This window comes from Coregonus lavaretus (genome assembly GCF_964263955.1).
Source record: "Coregonus lavaretus genome assembly, contig: HAP1_SCAFFOLD_2859, whole genome shotgun sequence".
NCBI lineage: Eukaryota > Metazoa > Chordata > Actinopteri > Salmoniformes > Salmonidae > Coregonus > Coregonus lavaretus.
In genome coordinates, this window is record NW_028161866.1 from 32501 (window position 1) to 60024 (window position 27524).

A 27524-nucleotide genomic window follows, 5' to 3' on the forward strand; every position below is an offset into this window, starting at 1 on the left:
TGTGTGTGTGTGTGTGTGTGCGTGTATGTGTGTGTGTGTGTGTGTGTGTGTGTGTGTGTGTGTGTGTGTGTGCGTGTGCGTGTGTGTGTGCGCCTACCTGTCATTTCTCAGGTTGTCTCTGAAGACGCGTAGCAGTGTGTCACTAAACTGTCCCAGAGCGGCTGTATCCTGCTGAATCAACATCAGGTGATCAAACAGAGACTGGGACGAGAAACGAACCTGGAGACGGAGAGATAAGGAGAGAGGGAGAGGGGAGAGGGATGTAGAGAGGGAGGGAGGGAAAAGGAGAGAGAGAGGGAGGGAGGGAAAAGGAGAGAGAGAGGGAGGGAGGGAGGGAAAGGAGAGAGAGAGAGAGACAGGGGGAGAGAGAGAGGGGGGGAGATGTAGAGAGGGAAAGAGATTGAGGGAGGGAGGGAAAAGGAGAGAGAGGGAGACAGGGGGAGAGAGGGATGTAGAGAGGGAAAGAGATGGAGGGAGGGAGGGAGGGAGACAGGGGGAGAGAGAGAACCACATAACAATAAAACAATAAAATATTATATTACCGCTCCGTTTAAAATTGCGTAAGTCTAGATTGACAGTGTGAGAAGCCACATTGAGCAACATTAAGTCTAAACAGCTCATCACTCTGTGTCCCAAATGGCACTGTAGCGCACTACTTTTGGCCAGAGTCCAGAGGGAATAGGGACACATGCTCTGATTTCGTGGTATCACTTCCCCTCACATAGTGATGACGTCATGAAACTGAGTGACAGTGAAGGCTATGAAAGCTGCTCATCGTTCACACAGCTACAACACAGCATCAAGACCCGCTGGAGACAGCAGAAGAAGAGAGGAATTCTGTCTTTCTTTTCTATATCGGCAGTTACAACAAGGTCTGTGGTGATGACATGGTCTTTCAGGGGGTATGAGAGAAGAAGGGAGTTGGACTAAGCAGTGGGAGAGGGGGAGGGAGGAAGAGAGGAAGGGTAGTCTCACTAGAGATCGTTTATGTATAATACAGCAACACAAAATGTGAAACGGCAGTAAACAAGACTAGGAGGGTGAGAAAGAGTTTCCAGGGATCCAACAGGATGCTTCATCACTTTGGACTCTGTGTGTGAGAACCAACTCCAAATCAGCCTAGGATCACAGTTCTGGCTACCTCAGCCTAGGATCACAGTTCTGGCTACCTCAACCTAGGATCACAGTTCTGGCTACCTCAGCCTACGATCACAGTTCTGGCTACCTCAGAAGTGTGTGTGTGTCTCCAGACCAGTCCATCCAGATTATAGCAAGAGTCTACCAAGCCACAGGTCCAGAGAGAGAGAGATAGAGACAGAGAGAGACAGAGAGAGACAGAGACAGACAGAGAGAGAGAGAGACAGAGAGAGAGAGAGACAGAGAGAGAGAGAGAGAGACAGAGAGAGACAGAGAGAGAGAGAGAGAGAGACAGAGAGAGATAGAGACAGACAGAGACAGAGAGACAGAGACAGAGACAGAGAGAGAGAGAGAGAGAGAGAGAGAGAGAGAGAGAGAGAGAGAGAGAGAGAGAGGGGGCCAGGCCAGATCACCTCCCAGGGAATAGGTTTACAGGCATTGTTGGCAGATGACCGTAGCTTTACCACCCTCACTACACCTATTAAAACCATCACCTCATTGTTCTACATTACCTCCACAAACTGAGCTGGGTTAAAAATAAACCTAACCACCACAAATCATCGTCAGTGTTGAGCGTGTATCCCCACGGGCATTAGTCACACCAGCGGGGTTGGCTTTCACTAGCTGACTGTGGCTGGGGGGGAGAGAGACCAGGGATGTCCCAAATGGTATCCTGTTCACTTTATAAAGCACTACTTTCCACCCTCTATGGGCCCTGGACAACAATAGTACACTATGTAAGGAATAGGGTGCCATTTGGGATGCAGCCTGGGGCTGAGAGGGGAGAGGAACCAGGGGTACTGGGTCTGAGAGGGGAGAGGAACCAGGGTACTGGGGCTGAGAGGGGAGAGGAACCAGGGTACTGGGTCTGAGAGGGGAGAGGAACCAGGGTACTGGGTCTGGGAGGGGAGAGGAACCAGGGTACTGGGTCTGAGAGGGGAGAGGGGAGAGGAACCAGGGTACTGGGTCTGGGAGGGGAGAGGAACCAGGGTACTGGGGCTGAGAGGGGAGAGGAACCAGGGTACTGGGTCTGGGAGGGGAGAGGAACCAGGGTACTGGGGCTGAGAGGGGAGAGGAACCAGGGTACTGGGTCTGGGAGGGGAGAGGAACCAGGGTACTGGGGCTGAGAGGGGAGAGGAACCAGGGTACTGGGGCTGAGAGGGGAGAGGAACCAGGGTACTGGGTCTGGGAGCCGTTGGAGGTTGGACCCCCAGTTTGAGAGCCCCTATCTGGGCCAGGACCATGCAGAGTGATGGGAACGGGCCAGGACCGTCGTGCAGAGTGATGGGAACGGGCCAGGACCGTGCAGAGTGTTGGGAACGGGCCAGGACCGTGCAGAGTGATGGGAACGGGCCATGACCGTGCAGAGTGATGGGAACGGGCCAGGAGTGGTGGAGTATCAGTAGAGCAAAGCATCAGACACGCTTTATAAAAAACCTTTATTTCATTCATTCATTCATCACACACACACACACACACACACACACACACACACACACACACACACACACACACTTTCCACCTTCATTCATCACACAACGCAGAGACGAATGGCTTAAGATGGGAAAGGACGTTTCCTTAAAGAAAAGAAAGACTACACCAGCCCTGCCAATAACACTAAAAACAGTTCCATTTGTTCTGGATGAGCTCCCATCTTTGTTTTGGGTTTTAGGTTCTTGTTTACAGGAACCAGGTGGATGTGGGCCAGAGGAGCGTCAAGCTGATGCCTGGTGCCTGAGAAACAGATCAGAGGAGAGGTACTGGATCCTCAGGGGTCTGATGAGCTCTAGCCCCCTCTGTTGGCCTACAGACACACACACACACACACACACTGGAGAGAGGAGTTGTCAAACCACCGTTTCACAAAAGGTTCTTTTCCAGGGACAACATGACTTTCATTTGACTCACAAACATGCAGTCTTTGGACAGTGAGGTCTAGTAGTGTGTGGTAGTGGTACTGGGGCAGACAGTGAGGTCTAGTAGTGTGTGGTAGTGGGGCAGACAGTGAGGTCTAGTAGTGTGTGGTAGTGGGGCAGACAGTGAGGTCTAGTAGTGTGTGGTAGTGGTACTGGGGCAGACAGTGAGGTCTAGTAGTGTGTGGTAGTGGTACTGGGGCAGACAGTGAGGTCTAGTAGTGTGTGGTAGTGGTACTGGGGCAGACAGTGAGGTCTAGTAGTGTGTGGTAGTGGTACTGGGGCAGACAGTGAGATACAGAGTACAGACGTGGTCCTCTGTAGCTCAGCTGGTAGAGCACGGCGCTTGTAACGCAAAGGTAGTGGGTTCGATCCCCGGGACCACCCATACACAAAAATGTATGCACGCATGACTGTAAGTCGCTTTGGATAAAAGCGTCTGCTAAATGGCATATTATTATTATTATTATTATAGCTACAGACCAGTTGCGGTCAGTGCCGTTTAAGATGAGGGAGGACGATTATTATTATTATTTTTATGAGCATGGCCTTATTTCTATTACAGCATATTGGATGACTGTCATTCATGTTCCATTCACCCAGATAGGTTTAGGCTACTACATGATACTACAATTTTCCCTGTACCCATCATGAGGTTGCTACAACCTAGCCTATGAATGAAAGTTTACAATGTAGGTGCACAGGTCGAGAGAATTTTGAGTAATCAAGGTGGCAGACGGTGACACATTCAATACCACCTTGCACACTCTTGCCTGCATCTAGCTGATCTAGGGTGTAATCATTAGTCCAACAGTTGGAAACAAGAGTTTCTATTGGACAAATTCAGGTATGTTTATCCCCGTTTCGCTCTGTTTACGAAACATTTTAAAACAGAATCGGCGCAATGAACACACCCCTGATCACACGCAAATACAGTTATCTTTCATAGCAGCCACATAGAAACAGCTCCTTGTTTATATAATTCCTTCTCACATATACCTACTCGCTCTCCTCCTCTCAGCTCTCCCCTCCTCTCACCTCTCCCCTCCTCTCTCCTCCTCTCTCCTCTCACCTCTCTCCTCCTCTCACCTCTCTCCTCATCTCACCTCTCTCCTCATCTCCACCTCTCTCCTCATCTCACCTCTCTCCTCATCTCACCTCTCTCCTCATCTCACCTCTCCTCCTCTCTCACCTCTCACCTCTCTCCTCATCTCACCTCTCTCCTCATCTCAACTCTCTCCTCATCTCAACTCTCTCCTCATCTCACCTCTCTCCCTCATCTCACCTCTCTCCTCCTCTCTCACCTCCTCTCCTCCTCTCACCTCTCCTCCTCTCACCTCTCTCCTCCTCTCTCCTCCTCTCACCTCTCTCCTCCTCTCTCACCTCTCCCCTCCTCTCACCTCTCTCCTCATCTAACCTCTCTCCTCATCTCACCTCTCTCCTCCTCTCACCTCTCTCCTCCTCTCTCACCTCTCCCCTCCTCTCACCTCTTCCTCCTCTCACCTCTCTCCTCCTCTCTCCTCCTCTCACCTCTCTCCTCATCTCACCTCTCTCCTCCTCTCTCACCTCCTCTCCTCATCTCACCTCTCTCCTCCTCTCTCACCTCCTCTCCTCCTCTCACCTCTCCTCCTCTCACCTCTCTCCTCCTCTCACCTCTCTCCTCCTCTCACCTCTCTCCTCCTCTAACCTCTCTCCTCATCTCACCTCTCACCTCCTCTCACCTCCCCTCCTCCTCTCTCACCTCTCTCCTCCTCCTCACCTCTCTCCCTCCTCTCACCTCCTCTCACCTCACCTCTCTCCTCCTCTCACCTCACCTCTCTCCTCCTCTCACCTCCTCTCACCTCTCTCCTCCTCTCACCTCTCTCCTCCTCTCACCTCTCTCCTCCTCTCACCTCCTCTCACCTCTCTCCTCTCTCCTCCTCTCACCTCTCTCCGCCTCTCACCTCTCTCCTCTCTCCTCCTCTCACCTCTCTCCTTCTCTCACCTCTCTCCTCCTCTCACCTCTCTCCTCTCTCCTCTCTCCTCCTCTCACCTCTCTCCGCCTCTCACTCCTCCCCTTCACTTGTGGACTTCAGTGCACAACACATCAGCTGTCTGTGACCAGGCGAAAAAAACTTTCCAAGCCAAACCTTCATAACATGACCGCTAACCGCACACAGACTACATCGTTGTCACGTCATGGTCAACATAGCTACTAGAACTAACCCGTTAGTAAACCCGCTACAATCATGCAGTACAGTTAGCAGCAAGCACTTACACCGGCGGGCCCCGGTGGCAATAAATTAATAAAACCAAAAGCTTATCTTGACTTGGAAGAGTTCCAGTGTTGGATAGCCATAGCAGCTAGCTAACATAGCATCCCTCTCTGTTTGAGCCGGGTGTTTGAGTAGGCTAAACTAGCTAGCTGCATTAGCTAGCTAAGTAAGTAAAAGTGAAAAAAATACAAAATATAGCTCTTTCTCTCTCACTCTTGGTTCTCCTACATTTTTAAATAAATAAATTTGTTCAAAACTGTTCAACTATTGTCTTTCTCTCTCTTTGAGTCAACTACTCACCACATTTTATGCACTGTAATGCTAGCTAGCTGTAGCTTATGCTTTCAGTACTAGATTAATTATCTGATCCTTTGATTGGGTGAACAACACGTCAGTTCATGCTGCAATAGCTCTGATAGGTTGGAGGACGTCCTCCGGAAGTTGTCATAATTACTGTGTAAGTATATGGAAGGGGGTGAGGACCATGAGCCTCCTAGGTTTTGTATTGAAGTCAATGTACCCAGAGGAGGACGGAAGCTAGCTGTCCTCCGGCTACACCATGGTGCTACCCTACAGAGTGCTGTTGAGGCTACTGTAGACCTTCTTTGCAAAATAGTGTGTTTTAATCAATTATTTGGTGATTTAGTATAGTTTATCTAAAAAGGATAACTTTTTAAATGTTTCACAATTTTTATTTTATGAAATTCACTGAGGTTGGTCCTCCCCTTCCTCCTCTGACGAGCCTCCACTGCTACAGACACAGAGCTACAGACACAGCGCTACAGACACAGAGCTACAGACACAGCGCTACAGACACGTACCGTAGACTCAGTCAGTCCTCCTACAGACACGGTCAACCCCAGTAGTGTGTGGTACTGGTATTGGGGCAGTCTCAGCAGCTGGGTGATGTGGGGGAAGGCCTGAGACAGAGCATTCCAGTTCAGACTATCTGCCCTTTCACTGAGAGAGAGAGAGAGAGAGAGAGAGAGAGAGAGAGAGAGAGAAGAGAGAGAGAGAGAGAGAGAGAGAGAGAGAGAGAGAGAGAGAGAGAGAGAGAGAGAGAGAGAGAGAGAGAGAGAGAGAGAGAGAGAGAGAGAGAGAGAGAGAGAGAGAGAGAGAGAGAGAGAGAGAGAGAGGGAGGGAGAGAGGGAGAGAGGGAGAGAGGGAGAGAGGGAGAGAGGGAGAGAGAGAGAGAGAGAGAGAGAGAGCGAGAGAGACACACACACACACACAGGGTTAGGGTCAATTCAGCTTTTCAATTCAATAAGTGAATTAAAATTCAATTATTTCATTGAAATGTGCCCACTGTCTTGTATGAGATGACCCTAAGCCATCCATAGATGGAGAACACATATCCAACACGCTTGTCATGAATGGATACATGGAATGGTCAAAGGCACTAACATCCAACACACTTGTCATGAATGGATACATGGAATGGTCAAAGGCACTAACATCCAACACACTTGTCATGAATGGATACATGGAATGGTCAAAGGCACTAACATGGCGTCCAGTTGGACAAACTCTTAACGGCTCGGAGACGACTTATCCAACTCTTTCAGATCACTGAAGTCCCTACGGGAGGTTCAGGCTAGGGGTTGTTTCTGGACAGGGCCTTAGACTCACACAGCGAAGAGTAGAGTGCTCTGATCCCCTTCTAACAGCCTGAGGGGTTAGTTAGTGGTTACTTCTTATTAGCACCGACTGCTGATAGCTGTTTAATTTGCTTGCTGACTATGACTGTGACATGTGGTTGTCTCACCTAGCTATCTGATAACTACTCTATTGAGGGATAATGTGCTGACTGTGACATGTGGTTGTCTCACCTAGCTACCTTAAGATGTAAGTCACTTTGGATAACAGCGTCTGCTAAATGACTCAAATGTAAATGTATTTAGACTCACGGAGGGAAGATGGCGAGCAGCTCCTCCCGGTGGGGGATGTGAGGTACTGCAGGGTTGTTACTATGGAGGAGCCTGACGAACACTGATCCAGCATGGGCTCTGTAGCGATCTATCTTCTCTGCTGACTGCTGGGCCAAGCTACACATCATACCATTCACCCTGAGGAGGAGAGGAGAGGAGGAGAGGAAAGAGGGAGGAGAGGAGGAGAGGAGAAGAGAGGGATGAGAGGAGGAGAGGAGGAGAAGAGAGATGAAAGGAGAGGAGAGATGAGTAGAGGAGAGGAGAGAGGGATGAGAAGAGAGGAGGAGAGGAGAGAGGGATGGGAAGAGAGGAGGAGAGGAGGAGAGGAGAGAGGAGAAGAGAGGGATGAGAGGAGGAGAGGAGGAGAGGAGAGATGAGAGGGGGGATGAGATGAGAGGAGAGGAGAGATGAGAGGAGAGATGAGTAGAGGAGAGGAGAGGAGAGAGGAGGAGAGGAGAGAGGGATGAGAAGAGAGGAGGAGAGAGGGATGAGAGGAGGAAAAGAAGTGGGAATGAATGAAGAGGGAATTAACGGATGAGAATGTAAAAAAGTGGTCAGGGAGGGAATGAATGAAGAGCTACAGCTAAGACTCTTTAATTCCTACTATATAAAATAACATAAATGTCATAACACCTTTCTTACTTTCTATATAGCAAGCTTATGAATGATTTGTGAAGCATCTATGAAGGCCTTATGAAGGTTTTATAAAGTTGTTAGTTTAAAGTGGTACAGCGTGATTGAGGAAGTTATTCTACTCACAGGTCTTGGGAGAGTAGTTGTGGAGCGGTGCCGACCACCAACAGACTAGTCATGGCTGCCTCTCTCACCCTGGAGAGGAGGAGAAGAGAGATTCATACCTCAAACACACACACACCTGAAATGCCACTTGTCATGCCACCGCCCCCAGGGTCCTAAAAGCTAATATTCAAATCAGTTTGGTCATGTCCCGAGGGCAGCTTTAGTTTGTGTGATGTGGTAATGAAGATATCTACTCTAACGTCACGCCCTGAGAGAGGAGCCACAGTGTCTGTGTGTGCGAAGCGACAGTTCACAGGTGGAGACAGGTGGAGAGAATGCCGTAGAAGCGGTCCAGTTCATCAGACAGACAGACAGATTAGTTCATGTAATATTAAGGCTGTAACAGGGAGTAAAGGTCATAGATCAGATTCATCATTCCCTTGAGGCAACTAGTTCAAACTAACAGTTACAGTGCCTTGCAAAAGTATTCATCCACCTTGGCGTTTTTCCTATATTGTTGCATTACAACCTGTAATTTAAATTGATTTTTATTTGGATTTCATGTAATGGATATACACAAAATAGTCCAAATTGGTGAAGTGAAATGAAAAAATTCCAAATAATAAATAACGGAAAAGTGGTGCGTGCATATGTATTTTTGCTATGAAGCCCCTAAATAAGATCTGGTGCAACCAATTACCTTCAGAAGTCACATAATTAGTTAAATAAAGTCCACCTGTGTGCAATCTAAGTGTCACAAGATCTGTCACATGTTCTCAGTACAGTAATCCCTCGTTTATCGCGGGGGTTACGTTCCGAAAATGACCCGCGATAAGTGAAATCCGCGAAATAGAAAACTTTTTTTTTTTTTACAATTAGCAACTATTACATGTATACAAATACAGTGACTCACGTGTAGGCCGTTTCGTCGACATTATGGGTTTAGAAGATGTTCGAAATTACAAGATAATTTGGCCAACTTAATGTAAATTTGCCAAGCTGTTTTATGTACGTACACATAACTGCACGAGACGACAAAATGATAGCACAATTCGTAGCATGTTTTGATACAAGAAGCGGGAGTGAGTTTTTAGCGAATCAGAATGCAGAGCACAATGCACCAAAAAAAAAAAAAAATGCATTATGAAAATCCGCGAAATAGCGAATCCGCGATAAGTGAACCGCGAAGTGGCGAGGGATCACTGTATATATACACCTGTTCTGAAAGGCCCCAGAGTCTGCAACACCACTAAGCAAGGGGCACCACCAAGCAAGCGGCACCATGAAGACCAAGGAGCTCTCAAAACAGGTCAGGGACAAAGTTCTGGAGAAGTACAGATCAGGGTTGGGTTATAAAACAATATCCGAAACTTTGAACATCCCACGGAGCACCATTAAATCCATTATTAAAAAATTGAAAGAATATGGCACCACAACAAACCTGCCAAGAGAAAGCCGCCCACCAAAACTCACGGACCAGGCAAGGAGGGCATTAATCAGAGAGGCAACAAAGAGACCAAAGATAACCCTGAAGGAGCTGCAAAGCTCCACAGCGGAGATTGGAGTATCTGTCCATAGGACCACTTTAAGCCGTACACTCCACAGAGCTGGGCTTTACGGAAGAGTGGCCAGAAAAAAGCCATTGCTTAAAGAAAGAAATAAGCAAACACGTTTGGTGTTCGCCAAAAGGCATGTGGGAGACTTCCCAAATATATGGAAGAAGGTACTATGGTCAGAGGAGACTAAAATTTAGCTTTTTGGCCATCAAGGAAAACGCTATGTCTGGCGCAAACCCAACACCTCTCATCACCCTGAGAACACCATCCCCATGGTGGTGGCATCATCATGCTGTGGGGATGTTTTTCCATCGGCAGGGACTGGGAAACTGGTCAGAATTGAAGGAATGGATGGATGGCGCTAAATACAGGGAAATTCTTGAGGGAAACCTGTTTCAGTCTTCCAGAGATTTGAGACTGGGACGGGGGTTCACCTTCCAGCAGGACAATGACCCTAAGCATACTGCTAAAGCAACACTCGAGTGGTTTAAGGGGAAACATTTAAATGTCTTGGAATGGCCTAGTCAAAGCCCAGACCTCAATCCAATTGAGAATCTGTGGTATGGCTTAAAGATTGCTGTACACCAGCGGAACCCATCCAACTTGAAGGAGCTGGAGCAGTTTTGCTTTGAAGAATGGGCAAAAATCCCAGTGGCTAGATGTGCCAAGCTTATAGAGACATACCCCAAGATACTTGCAGCTGTAATTGCTGCAAAAGGTGGCTCTACAAAGTCTAGACTTTGGGGGGGTGAATAGTTACGCACGCTCAAGTTCTGTTTTTTTTTTCTTATTTCTTGTTTGTTTCACAATAAAAAATATTTTGCATCTTCAAAGTGGCAGGCATGTTGTGTAAATCAAATGATACAAACCCCCCAAAAACCCATTTTAATTCCAGGTTGTAAGGCAACAAAATAGGAAAAATGCCAAGAGGGGTGAATACTTTCGCAAGCCACTGTAGTTCACATTGGGTGAGCAGCAGCATTGAAGGCCAGGCAACAGGCCTAACCTGGTTAATTCAAGGTTAAATCAATCAAAAACAGATATAATTGCCACAGGACTGTCCTGTTAGACAAAAATGTGATGATTCAATCTCTCCTTCCTCCCCTCTCTTCTCCACCTCACAGAGGAATGTGTCCCCACTGGAGAAGGGAGAGAAACAGAAAGATAGAACGACAGAGAGAAGGACAGCGAGAGAGTGAGAGTGAGAGAGACAGAGAGAGAGACAGAGAGACAGACAGAGAGAGAGAGAGACAGAGAGACAGACAGAGAGAGAGAGAGACAGACAGAGAGAGAGAGAGAGAGAGAGAGAGAGAGAGAGAGAGAGAGACAGATCAAACAACAAAGAGAAAGAGAGAAAGTCTGTCCCACGGCAGGGTCAGGTGACACGCCAGGTGACATTCCTGTCAGGTAAACTAACTAAGCATTGCCCGGGGCCACCAGGTGTGACACATGCCTGTAGGGCAGGGAGTGGAGTCCTGAAGGGGAGCAGGGGTAAACCAGGGGGAATGTGTATGTGTCACTCACCAGGACCCTACATCTCCTCTGCTGTCCAGTGTGTAGTCAGTCATACAGTCCAGCAGAACTCTGTAGACAGCTGACACGTTCCCCTCACACACCACAGAGTCAGAACTACCCTGGGCTGATACCCCCGCTGTCACACACACCCTGACAGAGACACAGATAGATAGAGGGGGTTAGGAGGGAAGAGAGAGGATAGAGAGAGAGAGAGAGAGAGAGAGAGAGAGAGAGAGAGAGAGAGAGAGAGAGAGAGAGAGAGAGAGAGAGAGAGAGAGAGAGAGAGAGAGAGTGAAAGAGCGAGCGAGCGAGCGAGCGAGCGAGAGAGAGAGAGAGAGAAAGTCTGAGTTCGACACATAGAAAGAAAAGAACAGTGAGTTAGAGAGGGAAGGGAAGATTCAGGAAAACAGACAGAGTTAGAGAGGGAGGAAGAAAGAGATAAAAGAGTAACACAGAGACACAGAGACACAGAGAGACAGAGAGACACACGGAGACACAGAGACACAGAGAGACACGGAGACACAGAGACACAGAGACACAGAGACACAGAGACACACGGAGACAGAGACACACGGAGACACAGAGACACAGACTCAAAGAGAAACAGAAACACAGAGACACAGAGACAGCGAGACAAAGAGACAGAGACACACAGACACACAGAGACAAAGAGACACACAGAGACAAAGAGACACACAGAGACAAAGAGACACACAGAGACACACAGAGACAAAGAGACAAAGAGACACACAGACACACAGACACACAGACACACAGAGACAAAGATACACACAGAGACACAGAGACAAAGAGACAAAGAGACACACAGAGACACATGATAGACAGGTCCTGCAGGTATGACCAGCTGGTTCTTTACTTCTGGATACAACCCTAATGCTACCGTTGACCTGTTACCCCAGAAGACAATCAACAAGACAATCAACAAGACAGACAGGGAGGGAGTTAGGGAGGGAGACAGGGGGGGAGAAAGCAGGGAGACAGACAGGGAGATAGATGGGAACAGGAGAGGGAACAAGATATGCACTGTGTGTAAGACAGGCTGGAAGATGCCAAGAGATGAAGAGGGAGAGAGGGTCAGAGGGAGAGAGAGAGGGGTGGTGGAGAGAAGAGAGGCTGGGAGTGGAGGAGAGGAGAGAGGCTGGGAGAGGTGAAGTGGAGGAGTGGACAGGTGGAGAGGTGAAGGGTAGAGGTGGAAGGGTGGAGGCATGGAGGAGTCAGGAGTGAAGAGGTGGAGTGGAGAAACGGAGAGGTGGAGTGGAGGAGTGGAGAGGTGGAGGCGTGGAGAGGTGAAAGAGGGGAGAGAAGAGGTGGAGGAGTACAGAGGTGGAGGAGTGGAGAGGAGAGGTGGAGGAGTATAGAGGTGGAGGAGTGGAGAGGTGAAGGAGTGGAGAGAAGAGGTGGAGGAGTACAGAGATGGAGGAGTGAAGAGGAAAGGTGGAGTATAGAGGTGGCGGAGTGGAGAGGAGAGGTGGAGGAGTGGAGAGAAGAGGTGGAGGAGTATTGAGGTGGAGGAGTGGAGTGGAGAGGTGAAGGAGTGGAGAGAAGAGGTGGAGGAGTACAGAGATGGAGGAGTGAAGAGGAAAGGTGGAGTATAGAGGTGGCGGAGTGGAGAGGAGAGGTGGAGGAGTGGAGAGAAGAGGTGGAGGAGTATTGAGGTGGAGGAGTGGAGAGGAGAGGTGGAGGAGTGGAGAGGAGAGGTGGAGGAGTACAGAGGTGGAGGAGTGGAGAGAAGAGGTGGAGGAGTGGAGAGGAGAGGTGGAGGAGTACAGAGGTGGAGGAGTGGAGAGAAGAGGTGGAGGAGTGGAGAGAAGAGGTGGAGGAGTATTGAGGTGGAGGAGTGGAGAAGAGAGGTGGAGGAGTATAGAGGTGGAGGAGATGAGAGGTGGAGGAGTATAGAGGTGGAGGAGTGGAGAGGTGGAGGAGATGAGAGGTGGAGGAGTGGAGAGGAGAGGTGGAGGAGTACAGAGGTGGAGGAGTGGAGTGGAGAGGAGAGGTGGAATGAGAGGAGAGGAGAGGACAGACTCACTGTGCCATGGCCTTGGCAGCATCTCTCCTGGCCTCAGTGAAGCATACCTCCCTCTGATTACAGCTCTGCTGAAGACCTGACAGGATCTGACACACACATGCACACACACAGGTATCAAAGGTAGTCTGACATGAAGTGTGGTGCTGAAACTGACCTGAGGCACTGTGTAGAATGCAACTATAATAGAATATGGTCATAGTGAAAAGAGGCTGCTCACCCCAACATGTCAGCATAATCTATCAGTATAATACTGAATCAGGCTGTTGATGTGTTCCTGGTGTAGTGTTATTAACTAACAGATGTATAGTACCTGGTGTAGTGTTATTAACTAACAGATGTATAGTACCTGGTGTAGTGTTATTAACTAACAGATGTATAGTACCTGGTGTAGTGTTATTAACTAACAGATGTATAGTACCTGGTGTAGTGTTATTAACTAACAGATGTATAGTACCTGGTGTAGTGTTATTAACTAACAGATGTATAGTACCTGGTGTAGTGTTATTAACTCTAACAGATGTATAGTACCTGGTGTAGTGTTATTAACTAACAGATGTATAGTACCTGGTGTAGTGTTATTAACTAACAGATGTATAGTACCTGGTGTAGTTTTCCATGGATCATGAACCTTGGTAGAGAACCCAGGGCCAGTGCACTGCCACACCGGGTCAATACCTGCGTACTCTTTAACCCTGCTATATACTGGGACACCAGGACCTCTACACACAGAGAACACACACACACACAGACGGACACACACACACACAGACGGACACACCGATTAGATCACAGGAGTTAGAGGAATCCAGAATGCTGTGTAAGGTATGGCTCATTTTTATGAAGCCTTCTAAATGGTACAGTAACCCCCCATGCTACCCACCCTGCATCTGGGGGTCAGCCATGCCTGGCTGCGGCTGGTAATACTGCTCACACAGTGCTGCCAGGGCTGACACCGCTGCCTCCTACAGGGGGGGAGGACCACATTACACACAAACCATTATACAGTGTGTAGCCTATGCCAACTTAATGTCATGAGAGTCCATAATAAAACGGTTGTATTTGTTGTGTTCGCTATGTACAGGGCCTTCGGAAAGTATTCAGACCCCTTGACTTTTTCCCACATTTTGTTACGTTACAGCCTTATTCTAAAATGGATTAAATAAATAAAAATCCTCAGCAATCTACACACAATACCCCATAATCACAAAGGAAAAACAGGTTTTTAGAATCTTTTGCCAATGTATTAAAACCTAAAAAACAGAAATACCTTATTTACATAAGTATTCAGACCATTTGCTATGAGACTCGAAATTGAGCTCAGGTGCATCCTGTTTCCATCGATCATCCTTGAGATGTTTCTACAACTTGATTGGAGTCCACCTGTGATAAATTCAATTGATTGGACATGATTTGGAAAGGCACACACCTGTCTATATAAGGTCCCGCAGTTGACAGTGCACGACAGAGCAAAAACCAAGCCATGAGGTCAAAGGAATTGTCTGCAGAGTTCCGAGACAGGATTGTGTTGAGGCACAAATCTGGTGAAGGGTACCAAAATAATTCTGCAGCATTGAAGGCCCCCAAGAACACAGTGGCCTCCATCATTCTTAAATGGAAGAAGTTTGGAACCACCAAGACTCTTCCTAGAGCTGGCCACCCGGCCAAACTGAGCAATCGGGGGAGAAGGGCTTTCGTCAGGGAGGTGACCAAGAACCCGATGGTCACTCTGACAGACCTCCAGAGCTCCTCTGTGGAGATGGGAGAACCTTCCAGAAGGACAACACTCTCTGCAGCACTCCACCAACCAGGCCTTTATGGTAGAGTGGCCAGACGGAAGCCACTCCTCAGTAAAAGGCACATGACAGCCCGCATGGAGTTTGCCAAAAGGCACCTAAAAGACTCTCAGACCATGAGAAACAAGATTCTCTGGTCTGATGAAACCAAGATTGAACTCTTTGGCCTGAATGCCAAGCGTCACGTCTGGAGGAAACCTGGCACCATCCCTACGGTGAAGCATGGTGGTGGCAGCATCATGCTGTGGGGATGTTTTTCAGTGGCAGGGACTGGGAGACTAGTCAGGATCGAGGGACAGATGAACGGAGCAAAGTACAGAGAGATCCTTGATGAAAACCTGCTCCAGAGCGCTCAGGACCTCAGACAGGGGCGAAGGTTCACCTTCCAACAGGACAACGACCCTAAGCACACAGCCAAGACAACACAGGAGTGGCGTCGGGACAAGTCTCTGAATGTCCTTGAGTGGCCCAGCCAGAGTCCGGACTTGAACCCGATCTAACATCTCTGGAGAGACCTGAAAATAACTGTGCAGCGATGCCCCCCATCCAACCTGACAGAGCTTGAGAGGATCTGCAGAGAAGAATGGGAGAAACTCCCTAAATACAGGTGTGCCAAGCTTGTAGCGTCATACCTAAGAAGATGAGGCTGCAATTGCTGCCAAAGGTGCTTCAACAAAGTATTGAGTAAAGGGTCTGAATACTTACGTAAATGTGATATTTCTGTTTTTTGCAAAGTTTACAAACATTTCTTTAACTGTTTTTGCTTTGTCATTATGGGTTATTGTGTGTAGATTGATGAGGGGGAAAAAACAATTTAATACATTTTAGAATAAGGCTGTAACGTAACAAAACGTGGAAAATGTCAAGGGGTCTGAATACTTTTCGAAGGCACTGTACAATGTAAATCCCACAATAAAGGGATTTCACAATATGGTGTGTGTCTGTCTGTCTGTCTTAAGGTTTTGGTTTGGTTTAGGGGTTACGGAAAATAGGATTTAGAATGGGAATCAATTGTTTGGTCCTCACAAGAATAGTAAAACAAACGTGTGTGTGTGTAGAATGCTGAACTGTACCTTGATACCGTCCCTAGGTCCAGGTGAGATGAGGTGGAGGCTCTTCAAGGTGTCGTCTATCAGACACTGCCAGCCAGCTGAAACAGACAGGGTTTACTCTGTCATTACGTGTCAGTGGTTTGTACAGTACAGAGACACTGCCAGCCAGCTGAAACAGACAGGGTTTACTCTGTCATTACGTGTCAGTGGTTTGTACAGTACAGAGACACTGCCAGCCAGCTGAAACAGACAGGGTTTACTCTGTCATTACGTGTCAGTGGTTTGTACGGTACAGAGACACTGCCAGCCAGCTGAAACAGACAGGGTTTACTCTGTCATTACGTGTCAGTGGTTTGTACAGTACAGTACCTCCTGGCTCTAACGGTGGGGCGTGGCTTGTCCATTATTATACACCATCTGTTAATCATTAACAACCACAGCCCAGGTATAACCATGACAAACTATAAAACAAGTGGTTACTACTGTTAGCCACCTCTCTGTTAGCTATAGCCCAGGTATAACCCTTTTCCTGTTCCAACAAAACCTTCAGGAAGATAATAGCCAGTTTATTGATGCTATACGGTCCCTAATTACATTCAACCACTGGTCGATTTCTTCTTGAGCGGATGGTCGGAACATAGTTCCGTGTGTGGTCCTCTGTAGCTCAGCTGGTAGAGCACGGCGCTTGTAACGCTAAGGTAGTGGGTTCGATCCCCGGGACCACCCATACACAAAAAACGAATAATGTATGCACGCATGACTGTAAGTCGCTTTGGATAAAAGCGTCTGCTAAATGGCATATTATTATTATTATTATTATAGTTATAAATAATTTGTACACTGCAAATTGACCGCAAGAATCCCAAATAGATATAGTATTTGACAAAAACAGAATAATTTCAAACCTTGATTACATTGGGATACGATCACATATGCCTCTATTTATGCGTGGGAATACTTGGGAACAGATTTCCCAAAAATGTAAATTACTTTGAGCTGTTTTTCTGGTGATTTTACAGTCTTTTATGTCCAACAACTCAAATGATTTGAAAAAATCTAATAAAATCTCTGAAAACACATAAAATCACCCGCAGGATGTATTTGACCACTATTGAGAAACCTTGCTAGATGGAGGAATCATTCAGATAAGGCCTGAATATCAACGATATGAAAACTCACTGATGACAGGGTCGTCCTTGAAAGGCATCTTGGAGAGGGACATCTTCTCAATGAGAGAACAGACTGCAGGCCTCATCAGCTCACCACCAAAGCCCCTACACAGACAGGAGACAACAGCACACGTGTACACCCAACAAATGTTTTTGCAGTTGCACAACATACTGGTCTGAAACCTTTAAAAGGGGCATTACATAATTTTTATTTAATTTTTTAAATCAACTCCTGAAACAGTCCAAAACAGAATGAGGAAAATAACAGTGCTTACCTGTACTGCTTTCTGTCAAATAGCTGGAAGACGAAACAAACACATGATGAAAAGACTGGTGATACAACTTTAAAGACAACAACATGTACAGTGGGGGAAAAATTTATTTAGTCAGCCACCAATTGTGCAAGTTCTCCCACTTAAAAAGATGAGAGAGGCCTGTAATTTTCATCATAGGTACACGTCAACTATGACAGACAAAATGAGAAAATAAAATCCAGAAAATCACATTGTAGGATTTTTAATGAATTTATTTGCAAATTATGGTGGAAAATAAGTATTTGGTCAATAACAAAAGTTTCTCAATACTTTGTTATATACCCTTTGTTGGCAATGACACAGGTCAAACGTTTTCTGTAAGTCTTCACAAGGTTTTCACACACTGTTGCTGGTATTTTGGCCCATTCCTCCATGCAGATCTCCTCTAGAGCAGTGATGTTTTGGGGCTGTCGCTGGGCAACACGGACTTTCAACTCCCTCCAAAGATTTTCTATGGGGTTGAGATCTGGAGACTAGCTAGGCCACTCCTTCTTACGAAGCCACTCCTTCGTTGCCCGGGCGGTGTGTTTGGGATCATTGTCATGCTGAAAGACCCAGCCACGTTTCATCTTCAATGCCCTTGCTGATGGAAGGAGGTTTTCACTCAAAATCTCATGATACATGGCCCCATTCATTCTTTCCTTTACACGGATCAGTCGTCCTGGTCCCTTTGCAGAAAAACAGCCCCAAAGCATGATGTTTCCACCCCCATGCTTCACAGTAGGTATGGTGTTCTTTGGATGCAACTCAGCATTCTTTGTCCTCCAAACACGACGAGTTGAGTTTTTACCAAAAAGTTCTATTTTGGTTTCATCTGACCATATGACATTCTCCCAATCCTCTTCTGGATCATCCAAATGCACTCTAGCAAACTTCAGACGGGCCTGGACATGTACTGGCTTAAGCAGGGGGACACGTCTGGCACTGCAGGATTTGAGTCCCTGGCGGCGTAGTGTGTTACTGATGGTAGGCTTTGTTACTTTGGTCCCAGCTCTCTGCAGGTCATTCACTAGGTCCCCCCGTGTGGTTCTGGGATTTTTGCTCACCGTTCTTGTGATCATTTTGACCCCATGGGGTGAGATCTTGCGTGGAGCCCCAGATCGAGGGAGATTATCAGTGGTCTTGTATGTCTTCCATTTCCTAATAATTGCTCCCATAGTTGATTTCTTCAAACCAAGCTGCTTACCTATTGCAGATTCAGTCTTCCCAGCCTGGTGCAGGTCTACAATTTTGTTTCTGGTGTCCTTTGACAGCTCTTTGGTCTTGGCCATAGTGGAGTTTGGAGTGTAACTGTTTGAGGTTGTGGACAGGTGTCTTTTATACTGATAACAAGTTCAAACAGGTGCCATTAATACAGGTAACGAGTGGAGGACAGAGGAGCCTCTTAAAGAAGAAGTTACAGGTCTGTGAGAGCCAGAAATCTTGCTTGTTTGTAGGTGACCAAATACTTATTTTCCACCATCATTTGCAAATAAATTCATTAAAAATCCTACAATGTGATTTTCTGGATTTTTTTTTCTCATTTTGTCTGTCATAGTTGACGTGTACCTTTGATGAAAATTACAGGCCTCTCTCATCTTTTTAAGTGGGAGAACTTGCACAATTGGTCGCTGACTAAATACTTTTTCCCCCCACTGTACCTATGTTGGTACAACTGACTCAGGTGAATGGTCAACACTTGAGACAACATACATGTGGGTGAAAAGACACCGGAGGAGAGAAAGAGGAAGAGAGTAGCAAGAGGGAGAGAGAAAGGGAGAGGGTAGTGAGAGAGAGAAAGGGAGAGGGTAGTGAGAGAGAGAAAGGGAGAGAGGGAGAGAGAGAGAGAGAGAGAGAGAGAGAGAGAAGCAAGAGAGAAGTGAACTAACCCTCTGGTGAATGCTCTTGAGTCCATCCACACAGTCTGAAGAGATGAGCTCCGTCACCGGTCTACAATCCAATGCAATTCAATTTTATTGTCCATATGTTCCAGCCAACAACAGAAATGTTCAATCCCCCCAGATAGCACATATCTCACACACAGTTGGGTCTACAATAGATAGAAACAGTCAATGACCTATGACCTTATAGAAGCCAAGGGCTTAAGTCAAATCAGGAAGTCAAATCACGGGTCGATATGCAAAACAAAAGCTGTCTTTGTGGATGGATTTATGACATAACAACGTTCATGTGGTTTTCCTATAAGTACGGCCAATAGTGTAATTGGCTGGTTGAGAGGTGAGGTTCCAGTACCTGTTGTTCTGATTGGCCAGCTTGTAGAGGGCGTGGCTGATCTCAGCAGATGCCAGAATGGCGCCATGGCGACTGTGGAGATCAATGCCCAACGCTACGGGCAGCAGCTGAGGCATAACTAAAATATAATTATCCAAATATAAAACGTAATTCTAACTCAATTATTGTGTGTCTTTTTCATACCTTGCAGGGACACCTGACAGAACATCAACAGGGCAGAGGTGTGGATGTGGTTAATATATTGGAATATAACCTGAATGATTTGTGGCCTGGCTGGTCTACCTGAAATGCCGCAGCCTCCGGCACACGTCTACGATGTCGCCATAGTGTCCAATCTAGCCTACTGCCCTTTGACCTCTCTCTGTGTGTTCCCTATGTGTTCAATAAAATACCATTCTAAATAAAAAATAAAATAAAATAACTTGACAGATGTAAGGACCCAGACACAACAACAGTGATTGCTGCTGAACGTCACCCAGTCCATTCCACAGTAAGACAACGATGTTAGAGCGGGTAGGGAACAGCATGAATGACATAGCTCACCTGTTGCGGCCATATAATCAGGTGCTTGAGGCGTAAGATTATGCAGAGCCTTTGTTGCTAGCTCACGGATCACCCTGCAACACAACAGAGAAACACGCGGAGGAGAATTTCACCTGCTTCAACACTAATAGGCTACATACAGTATGAATGCTTTAAATGGCAGCAGGCTGGCATACGGACATCCGACCTGGGCCAAACACATATGACAAATACTTCCAAATACTAACTTGAGGTGTACTTGATTTAGCTTCTGGGACTATTCCATTGGTTCCATGGTAGCGGGCAAACTAAATCAAGTACAGTATTTGAAAGTATTTGATTAAAGTCTAAAGGACATGGAGGAGGACAGGAAAGGCCCTTACCCGTCCCAGTGGTTGATCTTCATGGCTACCAAGTGGTCTATCATGGGCCTGGTGTATTCTGGGAAACTGGCGATGTATACACTGAAGAGAACGAGACAAGAGGTTATTACTATTTTACTACTACAGGTAATGTTGTTACTACTACTATTACTACTGCTGCTACTACTACTACTACTACTACTACTACTACTACTACTACTACTACTACTACTACAACAGGTAATATTATAACTACTACTACTACTACAGGTAATGTTATAACATGGTGAACAACAGACGGCTTGTGGGGAAAACCACAATAAAGAGGCATTTGGTGCGACAACATAAATGTGTTCACTAACTAACTACAGTGCTGGACTCAGCTAACTACAGTGCTGGACTCAGCTAACTACAGTGCTGGACACAGCTAACTACAGTGCTGGACACAGCTAACCCTAACTACAGTGCTGGACACAGCTAACCCTAACTACAGTGCTGGACACAGCTAACCCTAACTACAGTGCTGGACACAGCTAACCCTAACTACAGTGCTGGACACAGCTAACCCTAACTACAGTGCTGGACACAGCTAACCCTAACTACAGTGCTGGACACAGCTAACCCTAACTACAGTGCTGGACTCAGCTAACTACAGTGCTGGACACAGCTAACCCTAACTACAGTGCTGGACACAGCTTACCCTAACTACAGTGCTGGACACAGCTAACTACAGTGCTGGAAACAGCTAACCCTAACTACAGTGCTGGACACAGCTAACCCTAACTACAGTACTGGACACAGCTAACCCTAACTACAGTGCTGGACACAGCTAACCCTAACTACAGTGCTGGACACAGCTAACCCTAACTACAGTGCTGGACACAGCTAACCCTAACTACAGTGCTGGACACAGCTAACTACAGTGCTGGACACAGCTAACCCTAACTACAGTGCTGGACACAGCTAACTACAGTGCTGGACACAGCTAACTACAGTGCTGGACACAGCTAACCCTAACTACAGTGCTGGACACAGCTAACTACAGTGCTGGACACAGCTAACTACAGTGCTGGACACAGCTAACTACAGTACTGGACACAGCTAACCCTAACTACAGTGCTGGACACAGCTAACTACAGTACTGGACACAGCTAACTACAGTACTGGACACAGCTAACTACAGTACTGGACACAGCTAACCCTAACTACAGTGCTGGACACAGCTAACCCTAACTACAGTGCTGGACACAGCTAACCCTAACTACAGTGCTGGACACAGCTATTTGAAGGCTGCTTTACAACAACATTTAGCGTCACCCTACAGTACATATTCTCAGTTTATTTCCTCAACAACATCTTGGGCCTCAACAGTAATCTGCTGCTACAGTCAGAAGTGTAGTAGGTATACCCCGGGGCTACATTCTTTAACACGGTTTGCTCCGTGACGTGGGAGGAATGTTTACTCTGAAAGTACAGGTGGTGGTAGAAACGTCACTCATAGGGTTAGGATGGCGACGGTCCCATTCCACAGTGAGGCAGGGCTGCGTCTGAAATGGCTCCCTAGTGAACTACTTTTAAGAAGGGAGAATAGGACGCCATTTCAGACGCAGTCAGTGACGCAGTCTTAGGGTACCTATGGTGACAGTCACATTCTACAGAGAGGCGGGGCTTTCACATTTCAGTGCCTCATTCCTGAGCTGTGCGTGAAGACGTAGTGTACATAGAAATGACTTTAGCGGTTTAAGTTCGCACGTTAAAATGGGTTTCCATCGCGTTTTTCAACTCTACGGATGGTTTTGTCGACTTTGGTCTTGGCACGTGCGCTCCGGCCAACAGCTTGTAGATACAATGTGGGTAGGCTAGCCTACATTATTATGGATAACACCTAGATTATTATGTTTTGTCAAACGGCAGCCAAGCATTGAAGCATCGATCATGTCACCAGAATAAGACCCTCGATATTTATTGGGAATGAGCATTAAACTCATCACCGTGCACTTTACCCACCCTGTGAAGTTTATCATAACTTATTTTATATGTAGCCTAATAAACGGAATGCTTTTCCGAGTCGCAGTGGGAGGACCACACAGCATATCATCGCGGGACTCAAAGTTTACTTCCATATGATGGTTATTATATCAATATTTGCGCATAAAGGCGTTTCCACCACCATTTCTAACATAATACATTTTTACCAACACAAAAAGATCCCACCATGTTGAAGAAACAAATTGTCTGTCGATAAATATGAAATTGTACCGACGTGTCTCGTTTCCATCAGCCCGGTTGTGACTTTTATCACGCGTCAGGTAATTCATCCTCATGAAATGGTTGGAGGGAAACCTTAGGAGGCCCATTTTGGCTCAGGAGCTCCCCCAGAGGCAAAAGCTCTGTAGAGTATCTTTAACTCACCTGATGGTCAGGTAGCAATTGTTCAGGTTCCCAACAGCAAAGTAGTCAGCTGCTACTACTATGTCAATACCGTAGGGGAACGTGCCCTGGAGAGAGAGGGATCAGATCTATGGTTTTACTTATGTACCAAGAGAACAGTGTTTCAGTGTGACCGGCTGGGTTCAAACCCAGGTCTCCTGTTAGCCCACTGAGCTAAAGCCTATGCATTAGACCAGGGAGCTAGCACAAATCTCCAGGTCTCAGGCAAAAACACCTCTGTGTCCATCAGTAAACCCATGGTGTACACTATCAGCCACAATGAATGATATGAACAGTTGAATGATATGAACAGTTAAATGATATGAACAGTTGAACAATATGAAATCCCAATGGTAATCACATTTTGATAATTAGACACTAGATCTGATGCCCAGCTTGGTAAGTGCTGGCAGCACACAAAGCATATTAATCTATGCCTGTGGCCAAGTCAGTGTAGGCATCTCTTGATCAGCACATAATGTTGTTTTTCTGGCAGTTGTTGATCTGTTTAAAGGACTTTGATGACAGTCAGGACACATTACAGTTAGACCTGGATGGCAGGTGATCATTACAACCAGTTGTTGATCTGTTTAAAGGACTTTGGTGACATTCAGGACACGTTACAGTTAGACCTGGATGGTAGGTGATCATTACAACCAGTTGTTGATCTGTTTAAAGAACTTTGGTGACAGTCAGGACACGTTACAGTTAGACCTGGATGGCAGGTGATCATTGCAACTCTAATTTACTGTGTATCATAGCGTTAGTCATGTAATAATAACTTATGGTTTTGGTAACTGGGTTCACAAACCTGTCTTCCCACATTCTCCTGGAAGGCAGCCTGGGAGAGAAGGGAGAACAACAGACAGTTAGAAGTTAGATTATAGTCAGTAGTGAGATCTGACAGAAATGACAGGGTTAGGGTCAATTCAGGCAATCCAGGAAGTTAATTAAAATTCAATTAATTAATAAATACAAAAAAATTGCCCATTATTTTAAATGATGGTTTTTAAATGTATTAATTGAATTTCAATGAATTCCCTGGATTTATTGAATTGAAAACTGAATTTATCTCAACCTTGATGCATGGTTTGAAACATGTACTAAAAAGAGAGAGAGAGAGAAAAAGAGGGAGACAGACAGAGAGAGAGACAGAGAGAGAGAGAGAGAGAGAGAGAGAGAGGGAGAGAGAGAGACAGAGAGAGAGAGAGCGAGAGAGAGAGAGAGAGCGAGAGAGAGAGAGAGAGAGAGAGAGAGGTCACTCACTGACACAGCTCTACGACAGTTGATGTTTCGGTCAAAAACAGCAGTGATCACCAGAGCACTGAGAAGACAGACAGGGAGGGACACAAACTGATGGACAGGTAAACATCCACTGATACACAGGCAGGGAATGTACAGTTGAAGTCGGAAGTTTACATACACTTCGGTTGGAGTCATTCAAACTCATTTTTCAACCACTCCACAATTTCTTGTTAACAAACTATAGTTTTGGCAAGTCGGTTAGGACATCTACTTTGTGCATGACAAGTAATTTTTCCAACAATTGTTTACAGACAGATTATTTCACGTATAATTCACTGTATCACAATTCCAGGGGGTCAGAAGTTTACATACACTAAGTTGACTGTGCCTTTAAACAGCTTGGAAAATTCCAGAAAATGATTTCATGGCTTTAGAAGCTTCTGATAGGCTAATTGACATAATTTGAGTCAATTGGAGGTGTACCTGTGGATGTATTTCAAGGCCTACCCTCAAACTCAGTGCCTCTTTGCTTGACATCATGGGAAAATCATAAGAAATCAGCCAAGACCTCAGAAAAAAAATTGTAGACCTCCACAAGTCTGGTTCATCCTTGGGAGCAATTTCCAAATGCCTGAAGGGACCTCGTTCATCTGTACAAACATTAGTATGCAAGTATAAACACCATGGGACCACGCAGCTGTCATACCGCTCAGGAAGGAGACGCGTTCTGTCTCCTAGAGATGAACGTACTTTGGTACAAAAATGCAAATAAATCCCAGAACAACAGCAAAGGACCTTGTGAAGATGCTGGAGGAAACAGGTACAAAAGTATCTATATCCACAGTAAATGAGTCCTACATCGACAACACCTGAAAGGCCGCTCAGCAAGGAAGAAGCCACTGCTCCAAAACCGCCATAAAAAAGCCAGACTACGGTTTGCAACACCACATGGGGACGAAGATCGTACTTTTTGGAGAAATGTCCTCTGGTCTGATGAAACAAAAATAAAACTGTTTGGCCATAATGACCATCGATATGTTTGGAGGAAAAAGGGGGCCTTTCAAGCAGAAGTACACCATCCCAACCGTGAAGCACGGGGGTGGAAGCATCATGCTGCAGGAGGGACTGGTGCACTTCACAAAATAGATGGCATCATGAGGAAGGAAAATTATGTGGATATATTGAAGCAACATCTCAAGACATCAGTCAGGAAGTTAAAGCTTGGTCGCAAATGGGTCTCCCAAATGGACAATGACCCCAAGCATACTTCCAAAGTTGTGGCAAAATGGCTTAAGGACAACAAAGTCAAGGTATTGGAGTGGCCATCACAAAGCCCTGACCTCAATCCTATAGAAAATTTGTGGGCAGAACTGAAAAAGCATGTGCGAGCAAGGAGGCCTACAAACCTGACTCAGTTACACCAGCTCTGTCAGGAGGAATGGGCCAAAATTCACCCAACTTATTGTGGGAAGCTTGTGGAAGGCTACCCAAAACGTTTGATCCAAGTTAAACAATTTAAAGGCAATGCTACCAAATACTAATTGAGTGTATGTAAACTTCTGACCCACTGGGAATGTGATGAAAGAAATAAAAGCTGAAATAAATCATTCTCTCTACTATTATTCTGTCATTTCACATTCTTAAAATAAAGTGGTGATCCTAACTGACCTAAGACAGGGAATTTTTACTAGGATTAAATGTCAGGAACTGTAGTCACTGACTCTGGGGGACCCTCCTGTAGTCACTGACTCTGGGGGACCCTCCTGTAGTCACTGACTCTGGGGGACCCTCCTGTAGTCACTGACCCTGGGGGACCCTCCTGTAGTCACTGACCCTGGGGGACCCTCCTGTAGTCACTGACTCTGGGGGACCCTCCTGTAGTCACTGACCCTGGGGGACCCTCCTGTAGTCACTGACCCTGGGGGACCCTCCTGTAGTCACTGACCCTGGGGGACCCTCCTGCAGTCACTGACCCTGGGGGACCCTCCTGTAGTCACTGACTCTGGGGGACCCTCCTGTAGTCACTGACTCTGGGGGACCCTCCTGTAGTCACTGACTCTGGGGGACCCTCCTGTAGTCACTGACCCTGGGGGACCCTCCTGTAGTCACTGACCCTGGGGGACCCTCCTGTAGTCACTGACTCTGGGGGACCCTCCTGTAGTCACTGACCCTGGGGGACCCTCCTGTAGTCACTGACCCTGGGGGACCCTCCTGTAGTCACTGACCCTGGGGGACCCTCCTGTAGTCACTGACCCTGGGGGACCCTCCTGTAGTCACTGACTCTGGGGGACCCTCCTGTAGTCACTGACCCTGGGGGACCCTCCTGTAGTCACTGACCCTGGGGGACCCTCCTGTAGTCACTGACTCTGGGGGACCCTCCTGTAGTCACTGACTCTGGGGGTCCCTCCTGTAGTCACTGACCCTGGGTTCCCCTCCTGTAGTCACTGACCCTGGGTGACCCTCCTGTAGTCACTGACTCTGGGTGACCCTCCTGTAGTCACTGACTCTGGGTGACCCTCCTGTAGTCACTGACTCTGGGTGACCCTCCTGTAGTCACTGACTCTGGGTGACCCTCCTGTAGTCACTGACTCTGGGTGACCCTCCTGTAGTCACTGACCCTGGGTGACCCTCCTGTAGTCACTGACTCTGGGTGACCCTCCTGTAGTCACTGACTCTGGGTTCCCCTCCTGTAGTCACTGACTCTGGGTTCCCCTCCTGTAGTCACTGACTCTGGGTTCCCCTCCTGTAGTCACTGACTCTGGGTTCCCCTCCTGTAGTCACTGACTCTGGGTGCCCCTCCTGTAGTCACTGACTCTGGGTGACTCTCCTGTAGTCACTGACCCTGGGTGACCCTCCTGTAGTCACTGACTCTGGTTTCCCCTCCTGTAGTCACTGACTCTGGGTGCCCCTCCTGTAGTCACTGACTCTGGGACGCTCCTGTAGTCACTGATAGTGGTCTTTGATCAAACCGTTGACATCTCATCTCTTCTCTCTCTCCTTACAAATCATTCTACTATTTCTTTCCTCCTTCACAATCTCTTTCTGTCCTCCCTCTAAGTGTTATAGGAAGGTGTAGGTGTGTGAACTAGGCTGCTGAGGATAAGCAGTCCCTCTGACAGCCAGCCAGCCAGGCAGCCAACCAGGCAGCCAACCAGGCAGCCAGCCAGGCAGGGAGGGAGAAACTGCCCCAGGCTCTGTTTGCTCTCCCACTGTTCTCTCTGTCCCTGGACACTAACCTGACTAATTCTGTTCTCTCTGTCCCTGGACACTAACCCTAACCTGACTACCTCTGTTCTCTCTGTCCCTGGACACTAAC

At 46.9% G+C, this 27524-nt stretch overlaps 1 protein-coding gene across 1 annotated transcript in view; it reads right to left on the reverse strand.

The window, feature by feature from the left end:
• LOC311119980 (tubulin-specific chaperone D-like) overlaps nucleotides 1–27524 on the reverse strand; it is a gene marked incomplete at its 5' end in the record, with an annotated part of 42728 nt that overhangs the window by 6647 nt on the left and 8557 nt on the right. Inside the window, 18 exons of the mRNA XM_084194619.1 lie at nucleotides 98–219; nucleotides 6127–6265; nucleotides 7213–7371; nucleotides 7993–8061; nucleotides 11052–11192; nucleotides 13090–13175; nucleotides 13690–13808; nucleotides 13970–14051; nucleotides 15956–16032; nucleotides 17114–17208; nucleotides 17379–17401; nucleotides 19286–19346; nucleotides 19650–19767; nucleotides 20193–20266; nucleotides 20555–20635; nucleotides 22946–23031; nucleotides 23775–23804; nucleotides 24230–24287. Coding sequence (XP_084050745.1) covers nucleotides 98–219; nucleotides 6127–6265; nucleotides 7213–7371; nucleotides 7993–8061; nucleotides 11052–11192; nucleotides 13090–13175; nucleotides 13690–13808; nucleotides 13970–14051; nucleotides 15956–16032; nucleotides 17114–17208; nucleotides 17379–17401; nucleotides 19286–19346; nucleotides 19650–19767; nucleotides 20193–20266; nucleotides 20555–20635; nucleotides 22946–23031; nucleotides 23775–23804; nucleotides 24230–24287 — 1620 coding nt within the window. The remainder of the gene's footprint in view (nucleotides 1–97; nucleotides 220–6126; nucleotides 6266–7212; nucleotides 7372–7992; nucleotides 8062–11051; nucleotides 11193–13089; nucleotides 13176–13689; nucleotides 13809–13969; nucleotides 14052–15955; nucleotides 16033–17113; nucleotides 17209–17378; nucleotides 17402–19285; nucleotides 19347–19649; nucleotides 19768–20192; nucleotides 20267–20554; nucleotides 20636–22945; nucleotides 23032–23774; nucleotides 23805–24229; nucleotides 24288–27524) is intronic.